At 35.4% G+C, this 26,110-nt stretch overlaps 4 protein-coding genes across 5 annotated transcripts; all 4 read left to right on the top strand.

Moving 5' to 3' along the window:
- Positions 1-1,732: 1,732 nt before the first annotated feature.
- Positions 1,733-3,328, top strand: LOC143450310 (neurocalcin homolog). Its single transcript, XM_076950794.1, has 3 exons — positions 1,733-2,075; positions 2,209-2,377; positions 3,090-3,328. Exons 1-3 carry the CDS (start codon positions 1,867-1,869, stop codon positions 3,273-3,275), a joined length of 564 nt encoding a protein of 187 aa, XP_076806909.1. The 5' UTR covers positions 1,733-1,866; the 3' UTR covers positions 3,276-3,328.
- Positions 3,329-6,287: 2,959 nt separating this feature from the next.
- Positions 6,288-9,837, top strand: LOC143450308 (hippocalcin-like protein 4). The gene is made up of 6 exons (XM_076950791.1): positions 6,288-6,621; positions 6,731-6,899; positions 7,152-7,347; positions 7,835-8,811; positions 9,158-9,286; positions 9,395-9,837. The coding sequence occupies exons 1-4, from the start codon at positions 6,413-6,415 to the stop codon at positions 7,921-7,923; spliced, it is 663 nt and encodes a 220-aa protein (XP_076806906.1). The 5' UTR covers positions 6,288-6,412; the 3' UTR covers positions 7,924-8,811; positions 9,158-9,286; positions 9,395-9,837.
- Positions 9,838-19,351: 9,514 nt separating this feature from the next.
- LOC143450694 (hippocalcin-like protein 4) lies at positions 19,352-20,811 on the top strand. Its single transcript, XM_076951342.1, has 3 exons — positions 19,352-19,677; positions 19,817-19,985; positions 20,232-20,811. Exons 1-3 carry the CDS (start codon positions 19,469-19,471, stop codon positions 20,436-20,438), a joined length of 585 nt encoding a protein of 194 aa, XP_076807457.1. The 5' UTR covers positions 19,352-19,468; the 3' UTR covers positions 20,439-20,811.
- A 3,074-nt stretch (positions 20,812-23,885) lies between these two features.
- LOC143450868 (hippocalcin-like protein 4) lies at positions 23,886-25,850 on the top strand. Of its 2 annotated transcripts, none has more exons than XM_076951613.1 (3): positions 23,886-24,070; positions 24,594-24,762; positions 25,343-25,850. In XM_076951613.1, the coding sequence occupies exons 1-3, from the start codon at positions 23,922-23,924 to the stop codon at positions 25,583-25,585; spliced, it is 561 nt and encodes a 186-aa protein (XP_076807728.1). In that variant the 5' UTR covers positions 23,886-23,921; the 3' UTR covers positions 25,586-25,850. The 2 variants fall into 2 exon arrangements, with proteins under 2 accessions (XP_076807728.1, XP_076807727.1); XM_076951612.1 differs by having other exon boundaries at positions 23,886-24,130.
- The last annotated feature ends 260 nt before the right edge of the window (positions 25,851-26,110 follow it).

Below are 26,110 nucleotides of genomic sequence, written 5' to 3'. Positions count from 1 at the left end.
GCGGAGGCTGCCTTAGGCAGCCCAAACTTTGTTTCTTGCCTTGGAAGCCTTTTTATTTTTTCTACGTTGACTTGTAAAACGCACTCGGTCTGGTACTTCCAGCTCAGTTAAGTTTCAGCAGTAATCAGTTCTGAAAAGTTGGCGTTGTCAATGCCAGTAATGTTTAAGTCACTTTATTCTTCATACTTCTGTAATATAAGATTTGCCATAAATGCGCCATTTGTTGTTATAAAAAGTTGTTTTGATAAAAATTGTTTGGTGTAACTGTTTGATCACTAACGATGTAACAGTCGTAGAAGGACAGTGCTTAAATCACTATTTTGCCAATGAGTCATTGTCAAATCGTATATGGAGTATGTTACGTGGTGCTGTATAATATATGGAGTTTGGCATTGCATCAGATTACATACCACAGTTTGTATATACTAACCATAACTATTTACATTGCCATTAAGAATCCCATTGGAAGCAAAGAAGTGATATAGAGTCTATATTATAGACGGTAAGTCATTAAACTCATGTTTGATACAAAGTCCAGTTATAAACTGTTTCAGAAAATGTGCACCAGATTCGTAAAAATGCGGCCCGTGTTCGATACATAGCAGCTGCGGTGCTACCGTCGAAATGCTCTTGGGCAAGGCAGTAACGACGCCTGCTCCTGCTCAGTGGACCTGGTGAACAGCTCTAGATTCAGGCTATAAGACATAAAATATCAAAAAAACACATATTCAAATGTGTGACATTCGGAACTTAAACGAAGGCTAGCTCGATAACCGGGGTTTGACCGATGACTCACCATAGCCGGGTTTTTTAAGTCGTACCCATGACTTTTTTCAGTCCGAGTATAGGCCTAAAGATTATTATTCCATTACCATAATTAGGTAACACTAGTATCACGTTAATTAAAATTTACGAAGCTTTTTTCGTCTTTTTCTTACCATTTTGCTTTGTAATTTGCTGGTTTTAAGCCGCTAAAGCATAAAATTACTTGTTCTTATAATTTTCTAGTTATCTTCGTGTTTGGGAAGCCTGGATTTTTGCAATATGTTAGTTCACTGAAAGTTCCTAAATTTGTTTGTTCGTTGTGTTTTTGTGGAGTTTCTTATTGTTTACCGTACTCCATTAATAACACCAGCGCTTTCACGGCAATGCGTTGTGTGGTCAGTCAGTGGAAACAATATGCTAACACTGCCGCGAGACTAGAGCGTTTAGGGTTGATGCGAGAGCCAATAACTCATTTTGCTCACGCACGCCCTTTTTAATATTTTTGGTGAAATGTACAAAAAGAAGACGGTGTCAAGCAAAAAGAATCTGTTTCTTATTTCTTTGTTCTGTATTGCATAGATATTGTTTTCTATTAATTCTCCATCTTTTTTGTCAGATATGTGAAATCTTCGCTGTCTGACTGCAGTAAGTGAATACTTCTGAGATAACTTTTTTCCAATTCCACATTTAGGAAGCCCTGTTTTTATGTGGGCACGAACTCAGTGAACTCCCTTTAAAGAAAAGTCAAGTTTTGAAAAGCTAAGAATGATAGTACCGTAACTGTAAGAAGAGGCTGTAGGCCTAAATGATTTTTCAGATATGGTTATACTGTAATAGGACTACATTATGGTTGTTTTCAATATAATAGGATCTAAAAGTTTTATAAAAATAAATATTTTCTTATGAAAATCAATGAGTGTTGATTTAAAATTTAATAAAACTGGCTTGATATTTGGGTTTTAGATTTAGTCAGTGGCTCAAAGCTGCTTCTGCTGTCTATATATAGGTTGTTAACTTGTGGTTCTGAAGGCTGTGCAATTTTTTCTGTGTTCAAACTAATGAAACTTGTTTGAAGTCAATCGTCACAAATCAACACAAAATATGGGACAGCATAAGTCAAGATCATCAGGGAGCGCTTTAAGTCAGCTGAAAACGAGCACAAGGTTTACAGAAGAAGAGATCCAAGAATATTACGAGTTGTTCAAATATGAATACCCTACTGGTAAAATAGCCGTGGAAGATTTTAAACGAATATACAGGAAGTCTTATGTCATTGGTGACCCTTCGTCTTTCGCCGAACACGCGTTTAGGTGATTTTAATTTTTCCGTTACACTGTATAAGGTATATGGACTCACTTAAAGTTGTAAACTTAAACTAGGTAAATACGGTGCCATGTAATTGTCTTACAAATCGCTTTTGTGTTCTACTTTGAAATTATACAGGTGGTTGGATGCAAATGGGGATGGAACAATCGACTTTTACGAGTACTTGTCTGCTATGTCAGTAACGTTACGAGGAACACTTGAAGAAAAATTAGAAGCGGCGTTCAACATGTACGATCAAGATAAGGATGGTGCAATATCGAAGCAGGAGATGCACAAGCTTTTTACGGTACCCCAGTAAAGTGTGACGTTATGGGGCCCCGTTGGTAATTTTGTTTTGCAACGTTTACAAAACAAGCATTTACATAAGCCAACATTTTACAAATCAGCATGATTTACATTAAATCGAACTGATTTAGTTATATCGAAATTTTTTCTTTCCGATTTAAATAAATCGTCCCGATATAATTTAATTGCCCTGATTTAAAATAAATCCTATATAATTAAATCATCCTGATATATAGATATGAATTTAGATATAGCCAATGCAGTCTTTTCCTGCAATGGATTCACCCAATTTTGCCACACTGCACCCTTGGACGCTAAATCGGAAAATGGTCACCCTTGAACGTTTAATCGGAATATTTTCGTCTGGTTTAAATATATATCGGAAAGAAAGGACTCATTTCGATTTAATGTGAGTCGTCCTGATTTGACAAATGTTGGCAAAGGGAGCGTGTTCCGGCAAAATAACTGTTGTTTTACCAAGGGCGTCCCAAATGACGTAGCCATTTGCTTTGTCTTATTTCGCAATTAAGGCCACTTTGTTTCCATTCCGTTTTGGTGCTGTTGTGTGCGGTGATGGCTGTAGGTTTTAATACTAAAGTTCAGGTAAATCGATTACTCTATAGATAAAAGGTCTACTGCAACTGAGCGCTAGATCGCAATCATAACCATTTCATCTCACATTTGAAGTAATTTCGATTTTAATTTTTCCGCAGGCTATTTCTGAAATGTTCGGTCAAAGAAAAATGGAGGAAAAACTTCTCGGAGGTGAAACACTTGACCAGTACGTGGATCACATGTTTGCCCACTTGGATCAAAACCATGACGGACAAATTACGTTGGATGAATTCATTGAGGGGTTTAAGAATGATGAGAGTATTAAAGCTCTTTCGCAAATTTGACAAGAACGGCAGAACGTTGTAACAACGAATTTGCTTTCACAGTGAAACGATGATTATTTTGTGTTTTTTCTACAAATGTCGCAGAAAGCCTTGGATTAAGTATTTGTAAAACTTGAAGCAGCAGTTATACTTCGTTGGCTTTGTAAATTCTGTGACGATATTGCATGGTAAGCGAAATTTAGGTGGTTTTTGTTAACAAAATTCAGCAACCAGAAAGACCCTGTCATAAAATTGTTTGTAGTATGAAATTCATTTAGTTTACGACAATTTTAGTTTATGGTTAACATTTTACGTATAATCATATATTGCGCTATAAGATGGTAGGTTAGCATGGCCACCAAACCCAAAAGAGTAGAGGACATGTTCCCTAACATTAAAAACACGGATATCAACATACGAATTAAATAAATAAAGTAAGATGGTTTGATTAAAATAAAAATAAATATCTTAAATGAACAACAAATAGATGGTTAAAGAAAACCACAAAAAGAAACTCCATCGTAAGGACCGTAATCTCGTTTCTTTGGCTAAGAGAAGGCAGAATGTTGGGGCCCACAATTAAATAAAAATATACGGATCAAAAATAAACCCGTACTAAAATATACGAATAAACTAAAAAGTATAATACTGCAATTGCCTCTACATTCCCTTCATTCATGGTATTTGTGATGAATAGTGGATACGCCGACTATGACTTATACACACTAGCAATTACGAAAACTATGCTACAATAACATCGTAAACAATTGGAAAACGATTGAGTCTCCCGTTACAGTTACCAACGTCTTTTGCAGCACTCTTCACAACTCATTTCGAGAAAGACTTTTTAAAGATTTTCTTAAGAGTATGAAATTGAACGTTACGCCTAAATATATCTATATAATGTGTGCTTAAGCGGAACTTCTAACCATTTCAACTTTCAATTTCAAGGCAATGCTTTCCAAGGCATTTGGCATAAACCTTACCAGGTAGACTAACTTATAACCAGAGAGAAGTATTGTTTCGTCACGTTTTTGGCACATCAGTGTTTGAAATAGGGCATGGGACCATATAAGAATCTTCTTTACACGATTCAAAAAAGTTACTGAGAAAACCTTAAATATATATGTTACCTCATAATGGTGAAAGAATGTATATCAATAAATTTTTCTTTATCCCTGAATCACCGACACTCCCACCATGTCATGTATAATGATAGAAATTAAGCAATAGTGAATTGTGTTTGGAAGAGTTATAAATTCGCAAGTGAGGAGTTTGGTAGTTCACACAAATCATGTGTAACTTATAGCAAGATACTTTTCCGAGAATATATATCCTAAAATATTGCAATAAGCCCCGCTCCACCTTTAAATGCGATAAACCGATACGAACACATAATTAAAAGGTCATAATATGCCCCTTAAATGTTTGTGTTTTATTATAATATGTGCAACAATAAAATATGCTTAAAACACCTTCAACCATAACTTCACATGCGATAAAATGCATAATGCTTCCAGGTCTGCAACGCTATAACTACTCATAAAGAATCGATATACTAAAAATGGCATTTGGTATAATCATTTATTATTCTAAATCCAGTGATTTCTTCCATATGGTATTTTACCATTTCATGGGGATTAACGCTTGTTTACTTTATTCTTTTATTTGCCAAAGTGCCTTCTGCAAAAGGTGTTGTTTCCATCCTCGATTTCGCACGAGCGAGAAACTGCATCATAGTTATTGAGACCAACGACCATGCTTGCTAATTATTGCTGGTCACAATTATTGTACGCAAGAGCAGTTCTCTATAGAGTATAGACCAATGATGGAAATGGACAGGAAAATTTGCAACCCGGTCTATATTAAATACATGCATTAAAATTCCTTACTTATCTTTATTTTGTACGCTATAGTTCAGGGATACTCAAACATGGCGTGTTAATTAATTATTAATGAAGGATTTACGTTGCTGTTGTAAACTCAGACGTTTTTTCGCAAAATGTGTATTAAGCAAACCTCCCCACTATGGCAATAACCTTGTTAATTCGTGAACAACCTTTTAAAAATCTTAAGTGAATTGTGAAACGACTTTTAAAACGCAACGTGCCGTTATGGCACCGGAATCTACATCATCGGACTGAAAGACTAGCAATTAGGCTTATCCACAATTTAATTCGACGACGATGTCTCATCGCTTAATTTCCAATTACCAAGCTTACGAACTTGGCTGTGTACAGCTGTACTTATTGGAAATGATGATGTAAGTCAGTTACAAGCAGTAGAAGAAGAATTCTTTTTGGACTTTTGGCTCTGGAAAAACATTGGCGCAGCATAACATAGAAATGCTTTGGCCATCCCATAACTTTTTCTTTTTCTGCATACAGGGTATATGAAATTTAATGTAGAAACCAGAGTTACTTGAAAGATTTTTAGTTTACTAAAAATAAATGTACTTTATTACTGTCAAGAAAATGTTTCTATACTTTTCTACCGTTCCTACACTGTTATCTTTTCTAAAGGGGTCCAAAGGTAGCAGCTCTACGTGACTTGGAAGCAACAGATACAAAAATTTTTGGTTTTGTCGATTGCAATGGTAGCGATGTAGCAAGTTTGCATCATTCTTTTGACTTATTGATTTCCGATTTGTTTTTAACATCCTATTCCCCAAGCTAATCTTGTGCATTCTGCTTAATATGGATGGTCGTTATGTGAACGATGGACGTTTGCAACATAGCACCAGCCGTAGCCTATAGGTCTACTATAGTAATAGCTTTTTGCTACCTCAAAAGGAGTTCAGGCACTTTTCATCGGGAAACGATGTTTAGCTGAAAGCAACCAAAGTTGCAGTGTTGTGTAAGCCTGCTTCAGAGGTTTTGGTTAAAAAAAAAACTTCCAACTTTGAGAAACTCAGAAACTCTGTTTGCAGCTCCGACGCAAAATTTTTCACAAAGTCACCAATGCACATAGAATGACGTAAAATATATATTTTAAAGTTAGCCTACTTAACTTACACACAATTTTTCAGGCTATATACGCATAGCGGCCAATGACGGATTGTGTAGTTTCTTTATAGCTTATATTCTAAAGTTTGCACAAACTCTCCGTATTCAAGCAGAAGAAAGCTTGTTTTGATTGTATCGTTATCAAGATAAAATATGGGGCAACGGGAGTCGAAGCTACCTCCAAGAGAATTAAAAGATTTGTTTTACCGCACTGATTTCAGCGAAAAAGAGATCCAGGAATATTACAAATCGTTTAAAAAGAGATACCCTTCAGGAATTATGACAACGGAAGATCTAATGAGGTTATACAATAGCTTTTTTGCAATCGGGGACTCGACGTCCTTTGCCGAACTCGTGTTCAGGTGAATTTAGTTTTACCATTTAATTTAATTCAGATGTTTATATTTTGCCAATATAAATTTCTGTTCATGGTCGAGTAGCTATGGAGGCTATATAATTTTAATCTTTTAGGACCTTCGATAAAAATAGAGATGAAAAAATCGACTTTAGCGAAATCCTGTGTGCTTTATCGTTATCGTTGCGGGGTTCGTTGGATCAACGATTACTGCAGTCGTTCAACATGTTCGATCAAGATATGGATGGTGAAATAACTAGCGAAGATATGCTGGTAATCATGAAGGTAACCATATGGTGAAATGCCGGTATTCGTTCTTTATTTTGTATGGCTTCGATCGCAATTTCATATATCTGTTGCTATGGTGTATAGATATAGTGATGTACGTTTATTATTGCCACAACTACAGTTGCGAAAAATAAGTGTTTGGCCGCTACTACAACATAATGTTGTTCACTATACAGGCTGCTAGATAACCATTTGTCATAAACCGCTTTTGCTGACTTTTTGAGCAATCTCTATTTTACTTTTTTGCAGGCCATATACAAGTTGATTGGTGAAGATAGTATGGAAAGGCAGTACACTGGTGGCCGCTCGCCTGAACAATATGTAAAACACCTGTTCAACATCATGGACAAGAACGGCGACCGATTGGTTTCATGGAATGAATTCACAGAAGCGGCTTACAGAGATCCGACGTTCCTAAAGCTAATGGAACTCTGCCGCAGTGGCAGTACGTCTTAAGCCTAATATAGCATACTTTGGTTGTTAAACAATTATTAATTATTTGCGCGTATTTTTTATGTCAAAAGCAGTTGATTACTTTACAGTAGAACTAAAACTTGAGACTACCGGTATAGTTAGGCTTTGATAATTCTGTCAGGTGTTACGCAATGTTGATGAGTGACAGATTGGAAATTATACATTGTTTGGGGAAAGCTACGAAATATAGGAAAAATTAGATTTGGATTTGACATCCGAGTGTTTTTGTGCTTAATTATTGCATTTACTATAGCTTCTTGTTTCTACATATACCATTCAGAAAAAGAATTACATCGAATCATTTGAGCCATTCAAAACGGAACTCGAATTCTTTTGCCATATACTAATGTTTGTACTACTGTAGTGCGTTTAGAATAACAAAAAGATGTTTTATATCAGAGACATAGATAAGAATCAGAAAGGCATCTGACAAGCTATCGTTGTTTCACTTTTTGCAGGCCATCTACACGGGGTACGGTCAGAAGGCGATGCAGAAGGACTTCAAAAAGTTGCCTGTGGCCTTAGTAGAATGTGCAACATAAGTTAATATCATTGACTATGGGACCGCAATTAGCCAATTCCGTTGAATGAATTCAAAGCAGTGGGCAGCAAAGATTCCAGTTTCGTGATGCACGCAGCAGCGGCAATTAGTTGTAACCATATATGGGACCAGCTTTGCTTTGGTAATAATCAAACAATTATATTAGCTTCATATTTCTCCCAAGTGACGTAAATGCTTTAGACTGAATAGTGTACTTCTAAAACTTGCGACGATGATCTAAGCTTTGAAAACTTTGTTGGTTGTAAGTTAACACTGTGCTTTTGGAATGTTGGATGAAATTAATGTTGCTTGGTTCCTGCCCAAGTCAGATACAAAAAGAAGCCCGTTAGCTGCCCCAAAGTACTGTAAATTTAGGAGACTGTAAAGTCCTTGCAAAGTCGTGAGAGACATAGTTTTAGAATCACTACAACTTTTCTCGTTTAACCGTTTTTCATTCAGGCATTTGATCTGCTTAATATTTCCGTGTATATATAAGCTAACTTTTTCTCTGTTGGTGTAATAGTAGCCTATACTATACAGCGCATAAAAATGTGTACGTTGTATAGCACATAACAACTTTGCAGTTATTATTAATTATTCTATCTATCTATCGAGTGTTTGTTTACCTTAATGTTGTTACGGTATGACTTGTATTTATTACCCACCAGACCTGTCATTAAATTACGCCTAAGTACTGCTGCCCTGGTACCACGCAAGGTACCATTCCACGTTTACTGCGAGTGCACTGTGCAAGTATTTACTTGACCTTTTCTACACTTGAGATCGTTGCTTGCAGGAAGGAAAGTTTTGCCCGTGGGGGACTCCATTGTTTGTGCAGAGAAGCGGTAGAGCTTTTTCATCTTAAACTAAATAAAACGACACTTACAAAATAATGTACGTACAGTTGGTTAAGTTTCAAGTGTAATATTTGAAAAAGTATTTTCAGAAGTATAAAAGCCTATATGTTAATTGTCAATCATGAAGGAAATAAAAAGAATTGCTGTTTTTGTCAAAGTTCTACTGTAAAAAAGTCTTTCAATTTAAAAAAGGACTAAAACTAAAGTAGCTGATAAATCAAGTTTAAGATGTTTGAAATCGGAAATTATGCAAATAGTTGAAACACTCGATGGACCTGACTGCATAACTTTAGCTTAACACCGTTAATTTAAAATAACTCAAAAGTTATAGCATTTGTAATGTTAGCATACGGTTTCGCCATGAGTTTTGTATCATTTGGCAGACCAACATGCACAGATTGTGACGTGGCATTCCGACAACTTTGCAAATTGTTGAAAGCGTGTCTTAGGTAGCCGAAGTTTCTCACGCTCCCTGGAAGACGTTTTGTGTTCAGTTGTATACGATGCACCAGGTAAGACACTAGTTTAGCAGTAACTGCAATGGAAGAATTTGATAAGCTAAACCTGTTCTTTTCCTAAGCCCCATTATTCTCTCTTATGCTGTATAACGATTGCCCTAGATAAAGCCATGACCAGAACAACGAACGGCTGGGCCCCGGAAAATTTTCGTTTTTTAATAACAAACAGACGTTGGTCATTTGAAAAAATAATAAAAACTAGTTCAGATGTCTGTAGCGGCCTGGGTGGCATTTTTAATAACATTTCACCATTTCTTACAAAAGTGTTTTCTACTTTTGATTGAAGTTAATGAAATTGTCGTTTTGATAAACACTTCAACTATCGATTGATATTTGGAAACTTGCTCTGAATAACTTCGTGTGAACATTCCTTTAAGTACGTTCCCAAGTTGTTTTTTAGCATCTATGCTGATATGAAGTCTTTATTGGAAATGCCCACTTCTTAACCATACCGCTGATTTTTATTTATATATGTCTCAATGTCTCGGCTTTAGCTATACGTATCTCACATTGTCCAAACATTGTTTCGCCTCCTGCACCTGCTACGACTTGCTGTGTTTTTCATGTCTAAATTTTAACTCCCATCGCTTTCATGTTTTATGAGCTCGCAGTTTTACCAGCGAGCAGAGAGACAGAGTTAGTTAAGTGAATCATCAAAGCCAACAGATGAGTTGTCTAACCTAGTCAAGGTGATTTCAACTCTGTAGACATCTTATAAGCAGTAGTATTACTTATATTATTGGTTACTAGTATAACTGAGAAAGTGTACAGCACCTATAGTAAAAACCTTTTATTGTGAGCTATTTCTGTTTTAATATTAAAACCTTTTCGCCGGCAAAAGGTTAGAAAATTCTAACCGCACGCAACAATAGAGTCAAATATAATAATGCAACAAGTAAATCAAGTTAAGATATCCTAATTAGTCAAAAGGGTTCTACATGCCTACTTGCAAAATTAAAAAAGCTGCTGAAATTTTATAATTAGGTTAGATAAGTTAATTAGTACTATAAAATTAAATAATTGAGAATTAAGAAAAGCTGAATTAAGCATAAAGTTTACTTCAGCGTGTCCCTCCAAAGCGCGAGACTTAATTGTGGCAACTACCACGTTTTCCACTGCATTGATCCGGCCCTGGATAAAGCCATTCATTTTTAGCAAGGAATTCGCAAAGTAAATGTTTCAATCGATAATAATAACCTAATACGTTGAAAGCAACTGCTTAAGTTATTTCAATCCTAATTTGCCAAACCGTATATAATATGCTGCAAGTTTTAAAAAATTATAGTAAGTTCAAACAAACTTTAAAGAACCCTTTAACGTTAATAAACAGGTCAGCACTTTGGAACATCTTTTAAGAAATTTGACTAATATCTAAAATAGTGTGTCTCTAATTTTAGATTTTATTGTTAAAGGTTGGGCAAAATTATAACGTAACAAACGAAAACTGTGCTGTGTAACAACGTCAATAGTTTTTAACCGGAAACTATTGCGAAAGAAGTACGAACGTATTTTTGTGAAAATATTACATGCTCATGTTTCCTGTCTTTTTTTCAATGAACTTAACTCATTCAATCATAGTAACGAATTTAGGATTTTAAGGAAAAAATCGGCACGAGCTACCCGCCTTCACTAGCTGTTTGCCTGCAGAGGTTTTTAGACCGGATCCGAAACGTATATGGTTTAATGGTAAGCTTCCCGTTGCACAACTACTTCGCATGATACAAAATATCACGGAACGCGAAACTAATCCACCAACAATCAGTCAATACACCCAGCTTTTGTATAAATTATTGCAGAGGCCTTTTTGATCGGAAAATATAAAAAAATGTAGTAAACTGTAAACTGTAAAAAAACTAGTCAAGTCAAATAAAATTTAAAAACATTTCTCTTTCTAATGCTATTTTGTTCTACTACTTAGCTTTGTATTGTTTTAGCTTTAAGCCGGATACTCGAACAGCTATATAATTTTTGAGGTTTTCTTGTCACACTTTTCACCTCTTAACCACTACTAGGTATAGCGAAGCTAATCCCGCATACTCGATCCGTATTTCTGTTAAAATAGATGCTTACACCAGCCCCAACATCAGTATCTCTTCTCTCAAACCCACAAAAACTGAGGGCATCTTCTACATGAGGGGTGAAAATTGAATGAAAAATGAAAAAAGACGTACCGAAATTTTACAAAAAACAATCAGCCTATATAAAGGATGAAGTATTTTTTATCTTTATATTATTGGTTTTTGAAATTTTCTTCTGTTGCCGTGGAACAACTTAATTTATTGTTGTTTATAGGCTGTAGCTTAAATTGTGATTTGAAGTTTGCACAAACTCTCCGTATTCAAACAGAAGAAAGCTTGTTTTGATTGTATCGTTGTCAAGTTAAAATATGTGGCAACGGGAGTCGAAGCTACCTCCAAGAGAATTAAAAAATTTGTTTTACCGCACTGATTTCAGCGAAAAAGAGATCAGGAATATTAGAAATCGTTTAAAAAGAGATTCCCTTCCGGGATTATGACCATTGAAGAATTTATATCGTTATACTTGACTTATTTTCCAGCCGGTGACCCAACTTCATTCACCAAACTCGTGTTCAAGTAAATCCAGTCGAAATTACAATTTAGTCCATGTAATTATAAATTCTAATATAATTTGGGCTGCCACTATTTCTTCCATCAAATGCCATCTTCCGTTCAAAGCTCATTTTCACAGTTGTTTGTTAAACTAACATAGAAGTTGTAACGTATTAAACTAAAAATCACCTACGTCTTCCTTCCAGTCTAAGTCTAACTTCCATTAAACCCTAAATAGCTAAAGTCGACATTTTGCACACCAATTTTCCTAACCTAAACGCCTATTTTTAACTACTTCGCTTCGTGACCTACTTTCGATAAAATTATCACTATTTATAATTTAATTTATCATTTATATTATAATTTAGTCATATATGGTTCTGTACATGGTTGAGTAACCAGGTTATATAAATTTAATCGTATATAGGACCTTTGACACAAATGAAGATGAAACAATCGACTTTAGCGGAATCCTCTGCGCTTTCTCGTTGTCGGCACAGGGTTAGTTGAATCGAAAATTACTGCATTCGTTCAACATGTTTGACCTAAATGAGAAAGGGGAAATATCGAATGAGGAAATGTTTACAATGGTAAAGGTAGTGAAGTCATAAAAAACAGTCATCGCACTGCCTTGTGAAGTTATACAAAACAGACAGGCCTGAACATTTGCGGATATGTATGGCCTGAATATTGTGATATGCGAGATAGTTTTTTTTTATTACAACACGGTCACTCATTCTTTCACGTTTTAAGCGATGTCTATTTCATCATTTTGCAGTCCATGTTCAAGATGATTGGTGAAGAAACCATGGACAAGAAGCTCTTTAATGGTCTGTCGTCTTAGCAGTACGTGGATGGCATGTTTGAGTTCATGATCAAGGAAGACAAACGATCAATTACGTGGTACAAATTCGCAGAAGTGGCAAAGAATAAAACTTTTGTATTAATAACATATATATATAGATATATAAAAAAAAATATATATATATATACATATATAATAGGAATAAAAGAATATTAACTATATGGAAAGCATTAGCACAGTGCACGTCCACACAGTAGTACCTTTATCTGTAGAAATGACTCCTTACAACAGCCCAGGAGTGATCAAATTAATTAGTACACAATTGCAGAATTCATCAGTCTAAGGCTTGCTACAAGGTTGCCAACCAACAACCGCTTCAGTGTAACGGAGTTTTTTCATGCTCAATAAGCTATTGGCCAAAGACAGAAACTTCCTATCAGAGAATGTAAAATGCTATATCTGTCAACATCACAATTGAAGTACTAATTAAAGTGAATTTTCTGTTTTTTCTTGTTTTCTCTTTTTTTTTATATTTTGTTGAATGAGGTCAATAAAGTTAATTTTTTGAAAAAATAAAGTCAATTTTTGAAGTTTTTTAGGCCAATAAAGAATCGCCCTAGTGATAGCTCAGAACGTGATTATAACCGTGATCTATTTGGACATAAGACTAAGATTAAGAGAACGAGAGAGAGCAAGAATTGTCAAATTTTCATATTGCCTAACTACTCCATACTTTATACATTCTTGACATATTGAGGAGTACGTTTGGTAAGAATACTGAATAGATAAACAGACAGAAGTTCTGACACGTGAACCAACTGTCTCATAAACCTTGTTATTTATTCTACAACGTGGTTGGTTAAATATCATAAACCAAGTTATATCGCTGTGTTCTTACAATCTTTCAAAACTTTTTGAAAAAACTCTGCCAATAAACCGTTTGAATAGATTCTACGTTAATGGCCGCGGCAGAAAGCAATGAAATTTGTTCATGAAAACCAAAAGTTTTTTGAAATTAAGTATTTCCTCTGAAGCGTTAAATAAATGAGAGTATATGAACATGTATACATGTTCATGCGTTTGAAAATAAATTAATTAAACCTTGATTTAGAAACAATGTCCCGTTTTTTGTGGAACAATATCATGTTTGTTCCATCGCCAATTTTTCACTAAATTCGTAATTAATAATTTCCCGTTTATCTTGTCTCGTGATCTTGCTTTTAGGAAATCAAGGTTTGGATTAGAGCATGTTTATGGTGCCATATGGTTTTAATTTCCTTCACAATTTTACCGTTTCCAAAAATTGGCTATTGAAAAGGCTTGAAATGGATATGTGATTATCTCAGAATAACTGTCAACTGTACAATACAAAGTAATTGATCAAGTATATATATGAATGCACACTTATCTCTGGATCTAATATTGAAAGACATAAATCTTTCCCATTCAGGCCTTTTTATAGATGTGAAAGTGTATAGCCTACGCCACTCAGTTAATTAATCATTATAAATATGGTTACTTATAAATAATAAAAATTTTCTGATTCACGCACCATGTATGAAATTAAAGCTCTTTTCAATTTGATTTCTAAAAGTCATTCATAATCCCACTATTCGAGGAATAAAACCACTTGTAGACAAGAGTTAATATGCATAAAATGTTGAAATATCATTCCAATATGTTAAATGTTAAAGCCCTATCGACCCATTATATTAAAAAGTCCATTAGATTATAAGCTCCAATTAAATAGCAACAGATTTATTTGTGACCCAGTATTGCTGAATTGGAAGCATTTTGCAGTTCTTTATACAAATCAAGTTATGGCTAGAAAATTAAAAAAGACTTTTTTGCATTTCATGTTAAAATAAAACAGGATCATATATTTCAAATATATGCTGTAGCTTACAATTATGTATTATGATATGACGATATCTTTCACACCATATGTTACATAGTGCTTTTGCAAAAGGCAATATCTTAATATCTTCACGCTTGATTACACAGGAGATAGCAACGCGTCATACTGATTGAGGCTAACAGATATGTTTGCTTATTACTGATCTTAAACATGTAGTTTGTATTTTGCGAAGGAGAAAGAGCACTATTAATAGCAGTAACACAGTTTGATGTTGTCGTTGTTAACACATGTCGACCTGTTAGTGATATCTGAAAGGCGGGTTTAGACTGGATAACTCTCCAGAACTGGATCTATTCAAACGGTGTAATGTAAATTGAAATGCGTTGTGGATTGTACTACATCGTAGTTATTCTCCTATTTCGTTGGATATGTGAAATCGATTGCTGTAATAACTGCTGCTTGGTTCAGATTCAGATCCAGGAGAATGTATTTGAGCAAGACAGTTTTCACATTTTCTTTAATTGGGTCGGTGCTTTTGTCAGTATGTGTAGTGATATTGCGCATCAGTCACGGCGGTCTAGACTTGCTGGTGAGTTTGTTTGGCTGCAAATTAACACTATTTTCCCCAGTAGCTTGATTGTTTTCCAATTAAACTGTACCGCGCTGAGCCTTTGCCAGACGTCTTCGGCATGTTTTCGGCACGTTTTATGAAGTAAAGTTTAACGTACAGTACATAGCGAATATAAATAACACGTGTGTAGTTTAGATCGATAAAGATACCTAAAAAGCTATCGCAAGCTATGGCTTTGAGTTAAAAGAAAACTATTATGCTTTGAAAGAGAACAAATTTGTTAGTATTGGCTATTGTAGCGTTTCTTGCTTACAGTTATTCGAACTCTGAGGTATTTAAACAGTGTAAAGAATTGTTGATTGACTTGGAACTTCATTTGTGTAAACTGTGGCTGATTAAATTATTGAATTACTATAGTTTGTACAAAGGGCTTGGCCCATTGTTGCATGGAAAAGGTATTGGCGAACGGCAGTCTTACATTGCTTTATAAAATTTTTATAAGGCTACGGGAATTGCAACGGAATCTTTAATGTCCTGAAACGAATTTTGGTTGCTGTCCAATTATAGGCTAAGCATGTTATTTACCAGCAGGTCACGTTTGGTAGTTTATGAAGTGACATTCCAAGGAGTGCACAGCACAATTTTAATGGCAGTGTTACCTCTTTTGATAGGTCTGACTTGTTTCGTCAGTTACGCTCATACCTCGAAATTTTCCCTTATACTATGTAAGATTAGAGTAAACAGCTATATGCTGCTGCAGTAAATTTTGGAAAGTGATGTACTCACTGTTAACAGTATTATGATTGTTATGCAGAAGGTGACCGCTTGAGCTACAGTAGTTCCATATTACCACGTCAAGAATATGATGTTGCTATATATGATATGACGTTGAAACGTCGTTATTTTCACCTGCGTCCTCATTTTGTCTTATTTTTAGGGCAGATGCTCCTATTTTGGGTATTTCCACGCCTTTAGTATACCATTTTCCAAAGAGATACCGAATTCAAGAACATGCAAATAGTGTCTCGTTTTTTGCTTTTTTTTGTTTTCAATGACATTGATTGCCTTCTGTTGTGCACTATTTAAGGCAGTATTCTTCTTTCGTTTCCTAGTCGACTTTATGTTTGAGTCCAGGCGATGGCAAACCTACGTATAGCGCTGATATACAGTATAGTGAGGTGTATAACTATATGTATGATATCAGGGTTTTTATTCTTGGATCGAGAAAAGCTTCCACCCAACCTACTGTAGTGTCGACAATGATTCCCTATCGCTTAAGCCTCCGTGAACGAGTTAGACTTAGTACGTTATGCACTTGGAATTGTTCACCTGGACCACATGAGCAAGAGTCGTTAATGACTTGCCTAAGGGCATCATCACTACGATAGTGAAAGGACACGTTGCTGTCATGTACCATGTGCCGATAGTGGAATAGTTGAAGTTGCAATTGATATGAAAACCCGCGTTTTGTCTCACTTGTGTTTACTTTATTTGTTAATCGAGTGGGAGCAGAGAGTACGTAGAAACTTTACACCACTACCATCCTTTCATACAGAAACATGTTCAATGCTTGTGCAACCATCATATACTTAAATTTTTGCGCTGGGCTATACAACATTCCTTATTTTGCATTTACGTAATTCATTAATATTTTTACACAATCGGTATCGGTATAATATTTTTACACAACGTTTACACAATCAGCTAAATTCACATTGGTGCATCATTCAAACGCAGGATGCAGGGTCGACATTGAGTTTTTTGCAGGCCCCTTGTGATGGCGTATTACCTCTGTATAAAGATACGGGTTTTTCTTAACTAAAAATTTAAGCTCATAGCGGTTTGAAATCTGAGCATCGAAAAAACCTTGCTAAAGCAAATCAACCGCAACAATCTTGTTTTTATCTTACATCCAATATTATGAGCAAAGCGTTGGGAGTTACGATTTATTGACAGAACGAACACTTTTGAGCTAAGACTAAGCGAAATGTAGTTTTTAAGGTGTGTTTTTAATACTTTTATGTATACTTCATAATATTTTAATATACTTGCGATTTAGCCATGGGTGCCTGATAAGAGTCGTTCGTTTCGCACTTTCATTGTGTACCTTTGCGATAAAACGGGTTGCGTGTAATTTATCACGTTTGTCATTTGTCGGCCTATTTTAACCACGTACTTTATTGTTCCGTTTTCACGTGTCATTTAAGATTACTTTGTGTACATTTTTCGTTGGTTTAAGACTTAATGATCAATAATTTTGGGAATTGGCATCGAGCATTGGTGCGAGATGGTTGCGATTTTCTTCTTGCTGTAGCCTCACGCTGAAGTTGTGTGAAGTGTGTTTGATTTGTTAAAGGGGGTGTACAGACACTTAATCACGCGACACTTAATCACTTGGACAGTTAATCACACAATTACCGTATCGAAAATTGCAAGTCTACACATGGGAAATGTTAGGGTTAGGGTTAGGGTTAGGGTTAGGGTTAGGTTAGTAAGTGATTATGTCCAAGAGATTAAGTGTCGCGTGATTAAGTGTCACCAAACTGTTGAAGGGAGCCAATGAAATTGTTTTTTTTTATAAAACTGGTTGACGTGGCCGTAAACTTTACGGCGTAAAGTGTGATATCCGGCACCTTTTGGAAATCAATGTTACAAGACAGCGTCGAAAAGTGTGTTTATTACTCAAACGTTTTTGTCGATATTGCAACATCAATGTGATGCAGGACAACTGTACGGCCTGCGTGTAGAACTAAAGTCGGTTATAGACAAAGAATTGACTGTATGAAAGAGCAAGCATTATAGATATAACAGTGTTAAACTATAAAAAACGATTAACGAACGTGACTGGTGAATGTCTACGCTGAGCGACGTTTGAAAGTTGTGGATCTGTATATAGACCTACACGGCTACACTTACTTTTATTTTCAATCTGAACACGCCGTTGATAAAATGTACGGTTTAAAATCTACCTACATAAAATGCAGGTCTTTTGTCTGATTGAAATGTTGATAAAGATGTCTGACAACTTCAGATTTGTCGTGAGTGTTTTCCAGGTTTGTGTTTGTTTCATTCTCGTGAGGAAATTTCTCTTTTTTTCTCGAGTTTGCTATCTATGTTCCTTATCACACGCTCAATAACATATATCACATCTAGAGTTGTCAGTCCAGCCGGGTATTTCGGGTCGGGTTCGGGCTTAAATTTGAAAAGAAATTAGAGTCAGATTCGGGCCCGAATTTGCGTCGTAATTTTAGTTCCTTTACACGATTGTGCATGCCCTCGAAGTGTTAAAAACCTCCTGTAGAACGAAAAACGCAACTTCGAAAAGGTTGCCATAAGTTTAAGGCTAGCATCAAAAGATGTCTCTAATTCATTCAGTAAACTTTGATCATACCGGTCTGATGAAGGGGAACTTCAACAACTTTTTACCTATAGATTTAACAAAATTATTTGAGTCGTTTTTATGTTTTATTTTGCGACCTATATTTGCATTTGACAATTTCTTTTCTTATTGGTTAGAGCTATCGTCCAAATATGGTAGTACATAAGTAAGGTCCTGCTTGTTTTTTCATGTTGTGAAGGTTTTTTCGTCTGAATAGCATCGTCCTTTACCGCAGGTTTTTCAATATAAAAAATGTATGTTCTACTTTATTACATTAATAATGTGGTGGTGCGTTGAGCGAAGCGTTTAACTCGAAATGTCGTATTGGCTCTAAGGCATTCGCTCTGCCATAAGAGCATCTAATATTTTTCGAATTCAGGAACTTAGTTTTGTGCATAAATTGGAAACAATCAAACTATCTAGTTAGCCAGAAACAGCAGAAAAAGAACTGTGTAAAAATTTTGATGTTTGTGGAAGTATGCACTGAAAAATTGGCGTGTGGCATAAAAACGTTTGGCCATTTCTGCATGCACTATATACAGAGATTATCATAAAATGCCAAAAATGTGTGGGCCATTACGTCATACACTCATGCAATTTTTACAATAGCTGTGACGGCGTCTTTCTAGAAATATTTCTGTTGTCTCTGATGCTTGACTGATATATATTTCTTCTACTACTTTCGAAATTTCAACAAGTGAACAGTAAAATATTGCTTTTATAATAATAATAATAATTGCTAAACATATTTAGTAAATATTTGTACAAGCTTGCACTAACCCAAAATTTCTTGTGATACGATACGATGCGATTGTAACCACATACGTTGAAATAGTTTGTTTTAAGGCTTGTTTACTCAATATTTTTATAACGTATATTGTGGTAACATTTACAGATCTCTGTAGGTTACTTTAAAGATTGCGCAAACTCTTTGACTAAACTGACGGACTTCTGTTTTGATACGATCCTGGTCAACAAACGTAGGCTATAAAGATGGGACAGCAAAAGTCTAAGATATCCCCAAAAGATTTGAACGAATTGGTTAATCACACCGATTTCACCGAACAGGAGATCCAGCAATGGTTTAAGTCTTTTAAACGGGACTGCCCCTCCGGCATTTTGTCCTTGAAGGAGTTTGAAAAATTATACAAGGATTTTTTTCCGAATGGTGACGCAAAATCTTTTGCTGAACACGCGTTTAGGTGAATCTTATATTGCCAATCCAGTATATAAATTTTATCATGTCATTCAAAAATTTTACAACTCTGTAAAGCCTGTGTATGATTTTAGCCCAATAATGTTACAAACCGCTATTGCGTTCTGTTATAAATTTCTACGCAGGACCTTCGATGCCAATGGGGATGGAACAATCGACTTCCGCGAGTTCATGTGCGCTTTGTCGGTGACGTCACGGGGTACGTTTGAAGATAAACTGAATTGGGCTTACAACATGTACGATCAAGATAAAGATGGTCATGTGACAAAGAAGGAGATGCTGGAAATTATGAAGGTGACCATTGTATTGCGCGACATTGTCAAATTTTCGTTTTTTTAACGCCGCATTTTTTTAAATGCTTGTTTATTTTTTTTGGTAATATATCCTTATCTTTGCAGTTAATTGCGTAAAATAAAAGATTCGATGTCCACTCGCACTTTTAATTTAATAAAACTTCGTTCACTATAGGTCGCTAGATAGCTTCTTTAGGAAAACAAATTTTCCTTTACCTTCGTAGGTATAATCTCTATCGTTTTGCAGGCCATATACAAGATGGTTGGTAAAGAAAAGTTGGAGGAAGTTATCACTGACGGCCTGTCGCCTGAACAAAGGGTGGATCGCATGTTTAACATTATGGACAATGACGGCGACCATCAAATTACACTGGAGGAATTCAAACAGGCCGCCAATAAGGATCCAAAACTTGTGATGCTTTTGCAGGTCGGAAGCAACGGAAGTGTATCATAAGAGCAAATCTGCTTTTGCGGTCATTATTATTATTGTTATTGTATCACAAATGCTGTACAATGCTGTTTAGATAATTAATCTCTAAAACTTAAATGTCGAAGCTTTGATGATTTTGTCAACTGCTACACTATAAGTTATTGTATAGGAAGCGCAGTTGGTTATGTTTGGTTTGTTGCACGACTTTTGTTCCAACAAAATTTGTTTGCAATCGATTAATGAAAACTTTTGCTGTTATTTGATGTGTTGCAATAGCTCCAAGATGTTGTGTTGTTGAGTCACCCTCATATGTAAGTTGTGTGCAAAAGTTGTGAATTTGTTGTTACGTTTACACTGTGGTAAAGTTTCCTATATAAAAAGCATTACCAAAACGCAATCCGGGATCTGTGGTTTTGGCTCCTGCCACCACCTATTGATTAGGTTAGTTCAGTATTTAAAGTACGATAATCAACCTTTCGAATGTTATCTTTAAGCTGTCCTCAGCTAATGAACACCTTGTGAAGTCTGCGTTGGTCTTACAAAAGATATAAATGGATCAAAATTTTTTGAAGAGAAGAATATTCCAAATTTGTCAACAAAATTACGACAAAAAGCACTTGACTGCACACACAAACACAGTTTCAGCAATTGACTCTGAACTGACGTTAAATAGATTGTTGATTTTCGAGAGCGTCCAAAATTCGAAGACTTGAATAATTTAAGAAAAACGTTTTTGATATACTGATGGCCAAGTTATAAGATTCGAATCTAAAAAAGCAATAGATCAAGTGAAAATCAAACTTTGCTTAAACAACATGGCTCATAATTGTGTTTAATCTTTTGTTCCAATTCCTGGCCAATGCATATTTTTTCCCGTGCTCATGACCGTGAAATTTCCTTATAAACAGTTAAACTATACATCGGCTACCCGTTTTGCCTTGTGCTCAGTCTTATAAATAATTTAGCTGATGTATGTGTAGAAGTGGGTATTAGGAATCAAGTTTTTCTTCTCATTTTTTATAAAACATAAATGCATTGATTGGTATATACGTCATCCAGCGAAAAAGTGCGCCAGCGAGTTTTGGCAATCGGGAGAAAGCTTAAAATTAAACTATATAACTTACCGGTGAACTATTTGACATATATGGTCTGAAAAATTTATGGCAGTTTTCTTCACGGCCACTGACGCTTTCCGGAAAAGCAAGAAACCTATCCATAAATCTTAAAAATCGGCATTGGCAAAAGCTTTTATGGCTGGGAGAACAAAAGTAGTTGGAAATTTGTGTTTGTGAAAAGGCAGGCCATATTTGGGGAAATGGAAAGTGCCTCTCCTCAGTGCAGATTCTCATTTAATTAAGTGATTGGAACTAAGTTCTGTCCAGTTTTCGACTTTGTTTTGCTAAAGTTAGAGCTAATATTTGACAAGGTTTCTTTACAGATTAGCGCCAAGTTATGTGTTACATAACAGTTTTTACAGACTTTGTGGCGAATAATGCAGCGGCGCCATACTTTTTTGGTGGCTGCATGACTTACCTGTCGGCCCAATCGATATTACACTCTTTACAGGATGTGTTGTGGAGATACTGTATAGGAAAAAAATCTGTGGTTGCAGTTGGTTCAATTATTTAAAGCTCTAACTCACGAGTAAAGCCTGTAAGCTTATAGAAAACTAGGGACATCAGCAAAGATATAGTGGAACAACGCAACTAGGAAGAGAGCCGTCTGAAAAACAATTGATAATTTGCAAACCGGATCAATGTATGCAGTTTTTTAATCTCATGTTGTTAACCTGAACTTTAGAAAATTTACTTTAAAGAAACATCTAAAAACCTGGGTTGAAACAAAAATCCGGTAGGTTGCAAGACGACTCAACAGATTACTCAGGATCACAAGCGTTTTCTTATGAAGACGTCATAAATACTATTATAACTACATTTCAATCTAAAACATTTAAAGTAGCTTACAATAATTAAATTTTTGTAGAGGGTGGCCATCTGGTTCAGGCATTAAAGCTTATTGTTTTGTGGTAACTATATTTTATCGGTCTGGTCGCTATGGTTGTCTTCAACAACTCACAAAAATCTAATCATAAAACCAGATGATAATTTGCCAACGTACTCAGAGCGTTGGGTGCGGTAACATATTTGCTTTTAATATACATGAGTAATTTTGCATTCATACCTTACAGAGCATTTAAGGCGTTTATTTTCCTATTGATTATTACTTAAAACAGCTTAATGTCAAAAATATATCCAATAGCCATACGCTTTGAACTGCGGCCAACCAGACTAAGCTCTTTTCTCTAGTGAGTCTAGTCCATATAGGATTGCTTATCAGTTCAAGGTTGCTTCCAAAACTTTTAAATTATGCGCTTGTCGAACTGTGTATATAGAGGAGACTTATACAGTATGCAGTGTTCTGAGACGACATCAATCAACCGAGATGGATTTTGCTTTTCTAAATTCAACTAAATTACATACAAAGCGAGCAGAAGGCAATAATCAAATAATGTGTTGTATAATAATCAAATAATCTTGTTGTCTACAAAATAAAACAATTCGAAGAAGAAAGTAATCTTGCACAGTTGCACGATTGAGCAGCGCTTGGCCATTTTGTTGTCATGAAGACGCAATATATTTTAACAACTTGGCCTTGGCCTGGCATATTTCATGGTTACATCATGTTATGTTGCTGAAAATGTTAAACATAAAACTAAGATTTTATTCATTACCGTTTATAAGTGATCAATTGAAGTGAAGCTAAGACTAGTACATTATAATAATTATATGCAGCATATATTGCAATGGAGATAAACAATAGATAAATACAGATTTTATATAATATGCTTTAAATCTATATATATCGCTATTTTTCTCCAAATTATTTCGTCATCGACACACAATAGAACTGTTTGATCTTTTTCGTCCTTCGAAAAAAAGCTTAAAGCACGGTCAAATTTGAAAAGCTTAAATATATAAAGGAGCTTGAATAGAGCTTGGTTAAGGTTTAACCAATTCTTTATAAATCATTATTTGAGTAAGCAGCTGGGTTTCTGTATAATCTGCGCATAAAAAAGGGACTTAGATCTTTATGGTTAGTCTGATTTGTACCGTTTCAAACTCTGATAAGTCTAAAACGTCAAAATACAAAGCGCTATACGATTGATTGGGGTATACTTGATTAGACATCGTCAGAATATTGACTCGGTACTTGTTGCTATATTCAAGCTAGGCAAAATGATTTCCTGTCTGTATTCGTTTTGTAAAGCTAAGCAACATTACCAACAACTTGGTCTTACAAGCTTTAAATGTTGTGACTGACTGTCAACAGCAAAGGAAGAGTAGAATAAACGGAAGTTACTTATGAAAATCAAAAACTCATGCAGCCGACCAATGGCTACATGCTGCAATTAATACCAAACTATTACAGTACTGTATATATTAACCCCACGACATATATCTGTTTAGAGCGTATAGTTATAACTTAGTTTAGTTATTAAAAGTCATCATGGGACATCACAAGTCAAAACTGAGTCCGGAAGAACTCACCGCAATAGTAAACAGCACAGAGTTTACGGAAGCGGAAATACGTCAGTGGTACAAGTCTTTCCTCAAAGACTGTCCTTCCGGAATACTAAGCAAGAAAGAATTTAAACGGTACTGCTCCGGATTTTTCTCTTCTGGCGATCCAACGGATTACGCCGAAAGAGCTTTCAGGTGCCTGTGTACTGTACGTTCACGAAATTTTCAAATCTTAAAATCCATTTCATTTGCTTTCCAAAGTAAGTTTTAAGTTAACAAATGCATATTCATGTTCTTTTAGCATTCCACATGTTTGCCTCATATATTTATAATAAAATAAGGTTTGATGTTAAAATCACCGTAAGCGCATATACCCCTACAGTTAAATAGAGTTTCCAGCAGGGTTTTCAATATAACATGTTTTTGTGCAATTTTCTTGCCTATTTCAAGGTTTTCTCTATGGTAATTGTTTAGTCATAACAGAAAGGATAAAATTCTTGATACAGAACAAAGATTTAATGCAAATTAGACAAATAGAAGTAAATAATTGACTTAAGATTAAAGCTAATATGGAAAAAAGCTCACACATCACTTAAAAAATCTTTGAAATTAGTTTCAAAAATTCGATGTAAATGCATAATTGTTTGTTTGAAAACAGAAGCTTCGACACAAACCAAAATGGTACCATCGATTTTCGTGAATTCATGTGTGCACTATCTGTTACCGCTCGAGGAACTTTCGACCAGAAGTTAAAGTGGGCTTTTCGAATGTATGACAGGGATAATGACGGCCACGTAACCAAAAGCGAAATGGAAGAAATGATAAAGGTCGGAATAAAAACGTTGGACCAGTTTATTGTTGTCTTAATGGGTTATCTATTCTACTCTCCTTTGTTTTGGTCTTTTGGGAAGTGCCCAGCGAATACGTATCCATTTTCAAATACTGTAAGTTAGTATATAGGCTACTGTAAATAACTTTTTCAATACCCGATGTCAACCTTCACAGACAGATGATATAATGATCGGATCTTGAACTTTTTGAAATCTATAACAATTTCTTGGCTGTTATGAAAATCATTTCTGCAACTAATTTATTATAATTGGCCAGTATGTACGTTTAGCCAGGCTAACATCCAATCGTATCCCATTCAAGTAAATATTTCCTTTGTTTTAGTTTTGTTAATTTAAAATAGATGGATATAGGCCTACTGGCCAGTTTGCGGGCTTCTAAGCCTATATATGCATGAGATTGATTTGTGCCCGTAAAAAACAGTTTTAGCTTCACAAGGCACATGCACCGCACTTTCATGCATAATTTAGTTCTTGTTGAACAGGAAAACCTTAATTTAATATAAATGACTTTTTTTAATAAAAAAACACGCATTGTAAAGGAATTCTTTACTTTCAGGCGATTTATAAACTAATTGGGGATAGACGTATCCAGGAAGTCTTGCCTAATCGCTTGACAGCTCAACAAAGAGCAGATCAGATCTTCTCAAAAATGGACAAAGATGGAGACGAGAACATCACGCTGGAGGAGTTTAAGATTGCCGTCAGCCAGGATCCGAGCCTAGTTTTGCTCTTCCAGGATGAAAAGGAAACTCCCAGCAATGAGGAACCGAAAATCAAAGAAGAATCAGGAGCAATGTGAAAACGACATAAAGGTCATATGTGCACTTACACAGATACTGAATATCCTTATAAATTTATTCTTCTTCTTAAAAAGAAAAATGCTCTAAAGATGCCGGAATGTTTTTATCCAAGAGCAATCGCTTTAGGAAACATTAGTAAGCTCTCCGTTATGTAAGTAATTAAGATCATACTCTTAAGCGCACTGTTTGTGTTTGTGACATTTTGTATATTTTCGCTTGATAAATATAAACCTCGGCGTTGCATTTATTTGCCCAAAACGGCAATACTTGAATGATTTATAAGTCCGACCGATATAACCGGTTTGCGTGAGGTCGAGCCACCATCAAAATAACTGGAGCATTGTGTCAGTTCGAGTCACATGATACTTAATATCTTACAGTGTGTAAGTTGGTCGATGTCAATCACCTCGGACAATTAGAAGTGAATTTAATCTGCACGAGAAAACTTATGTCCTTTCAGCGCCTGATTTAAAAAATGTCAGGTGTCATAACTGGTAATAAATTATGCATTACCACAACCCCAA

The sequence above is a fragment of the Clavelina lepadiformis genome, chromosome 3 (assembly GCF_947623445.1).
Source record: "Clavelina lepadiformis chromosome 3, kaClaLepa1.1, whole genome shotgun sequence".
In the NCBI taxonomy this organism is placed as follows: Eukaryota; Metazoa; Chordata; class Ascidiacea; order Aplousobranchia; family Clavelinidae; genus Clavelina; species Clavelina lepadiformis.
The sequence above is the reverse complement of the archived record's forward strand: the minus strand, read 5'-3'. Positions and strand labels throughout refer to the sequence as shown.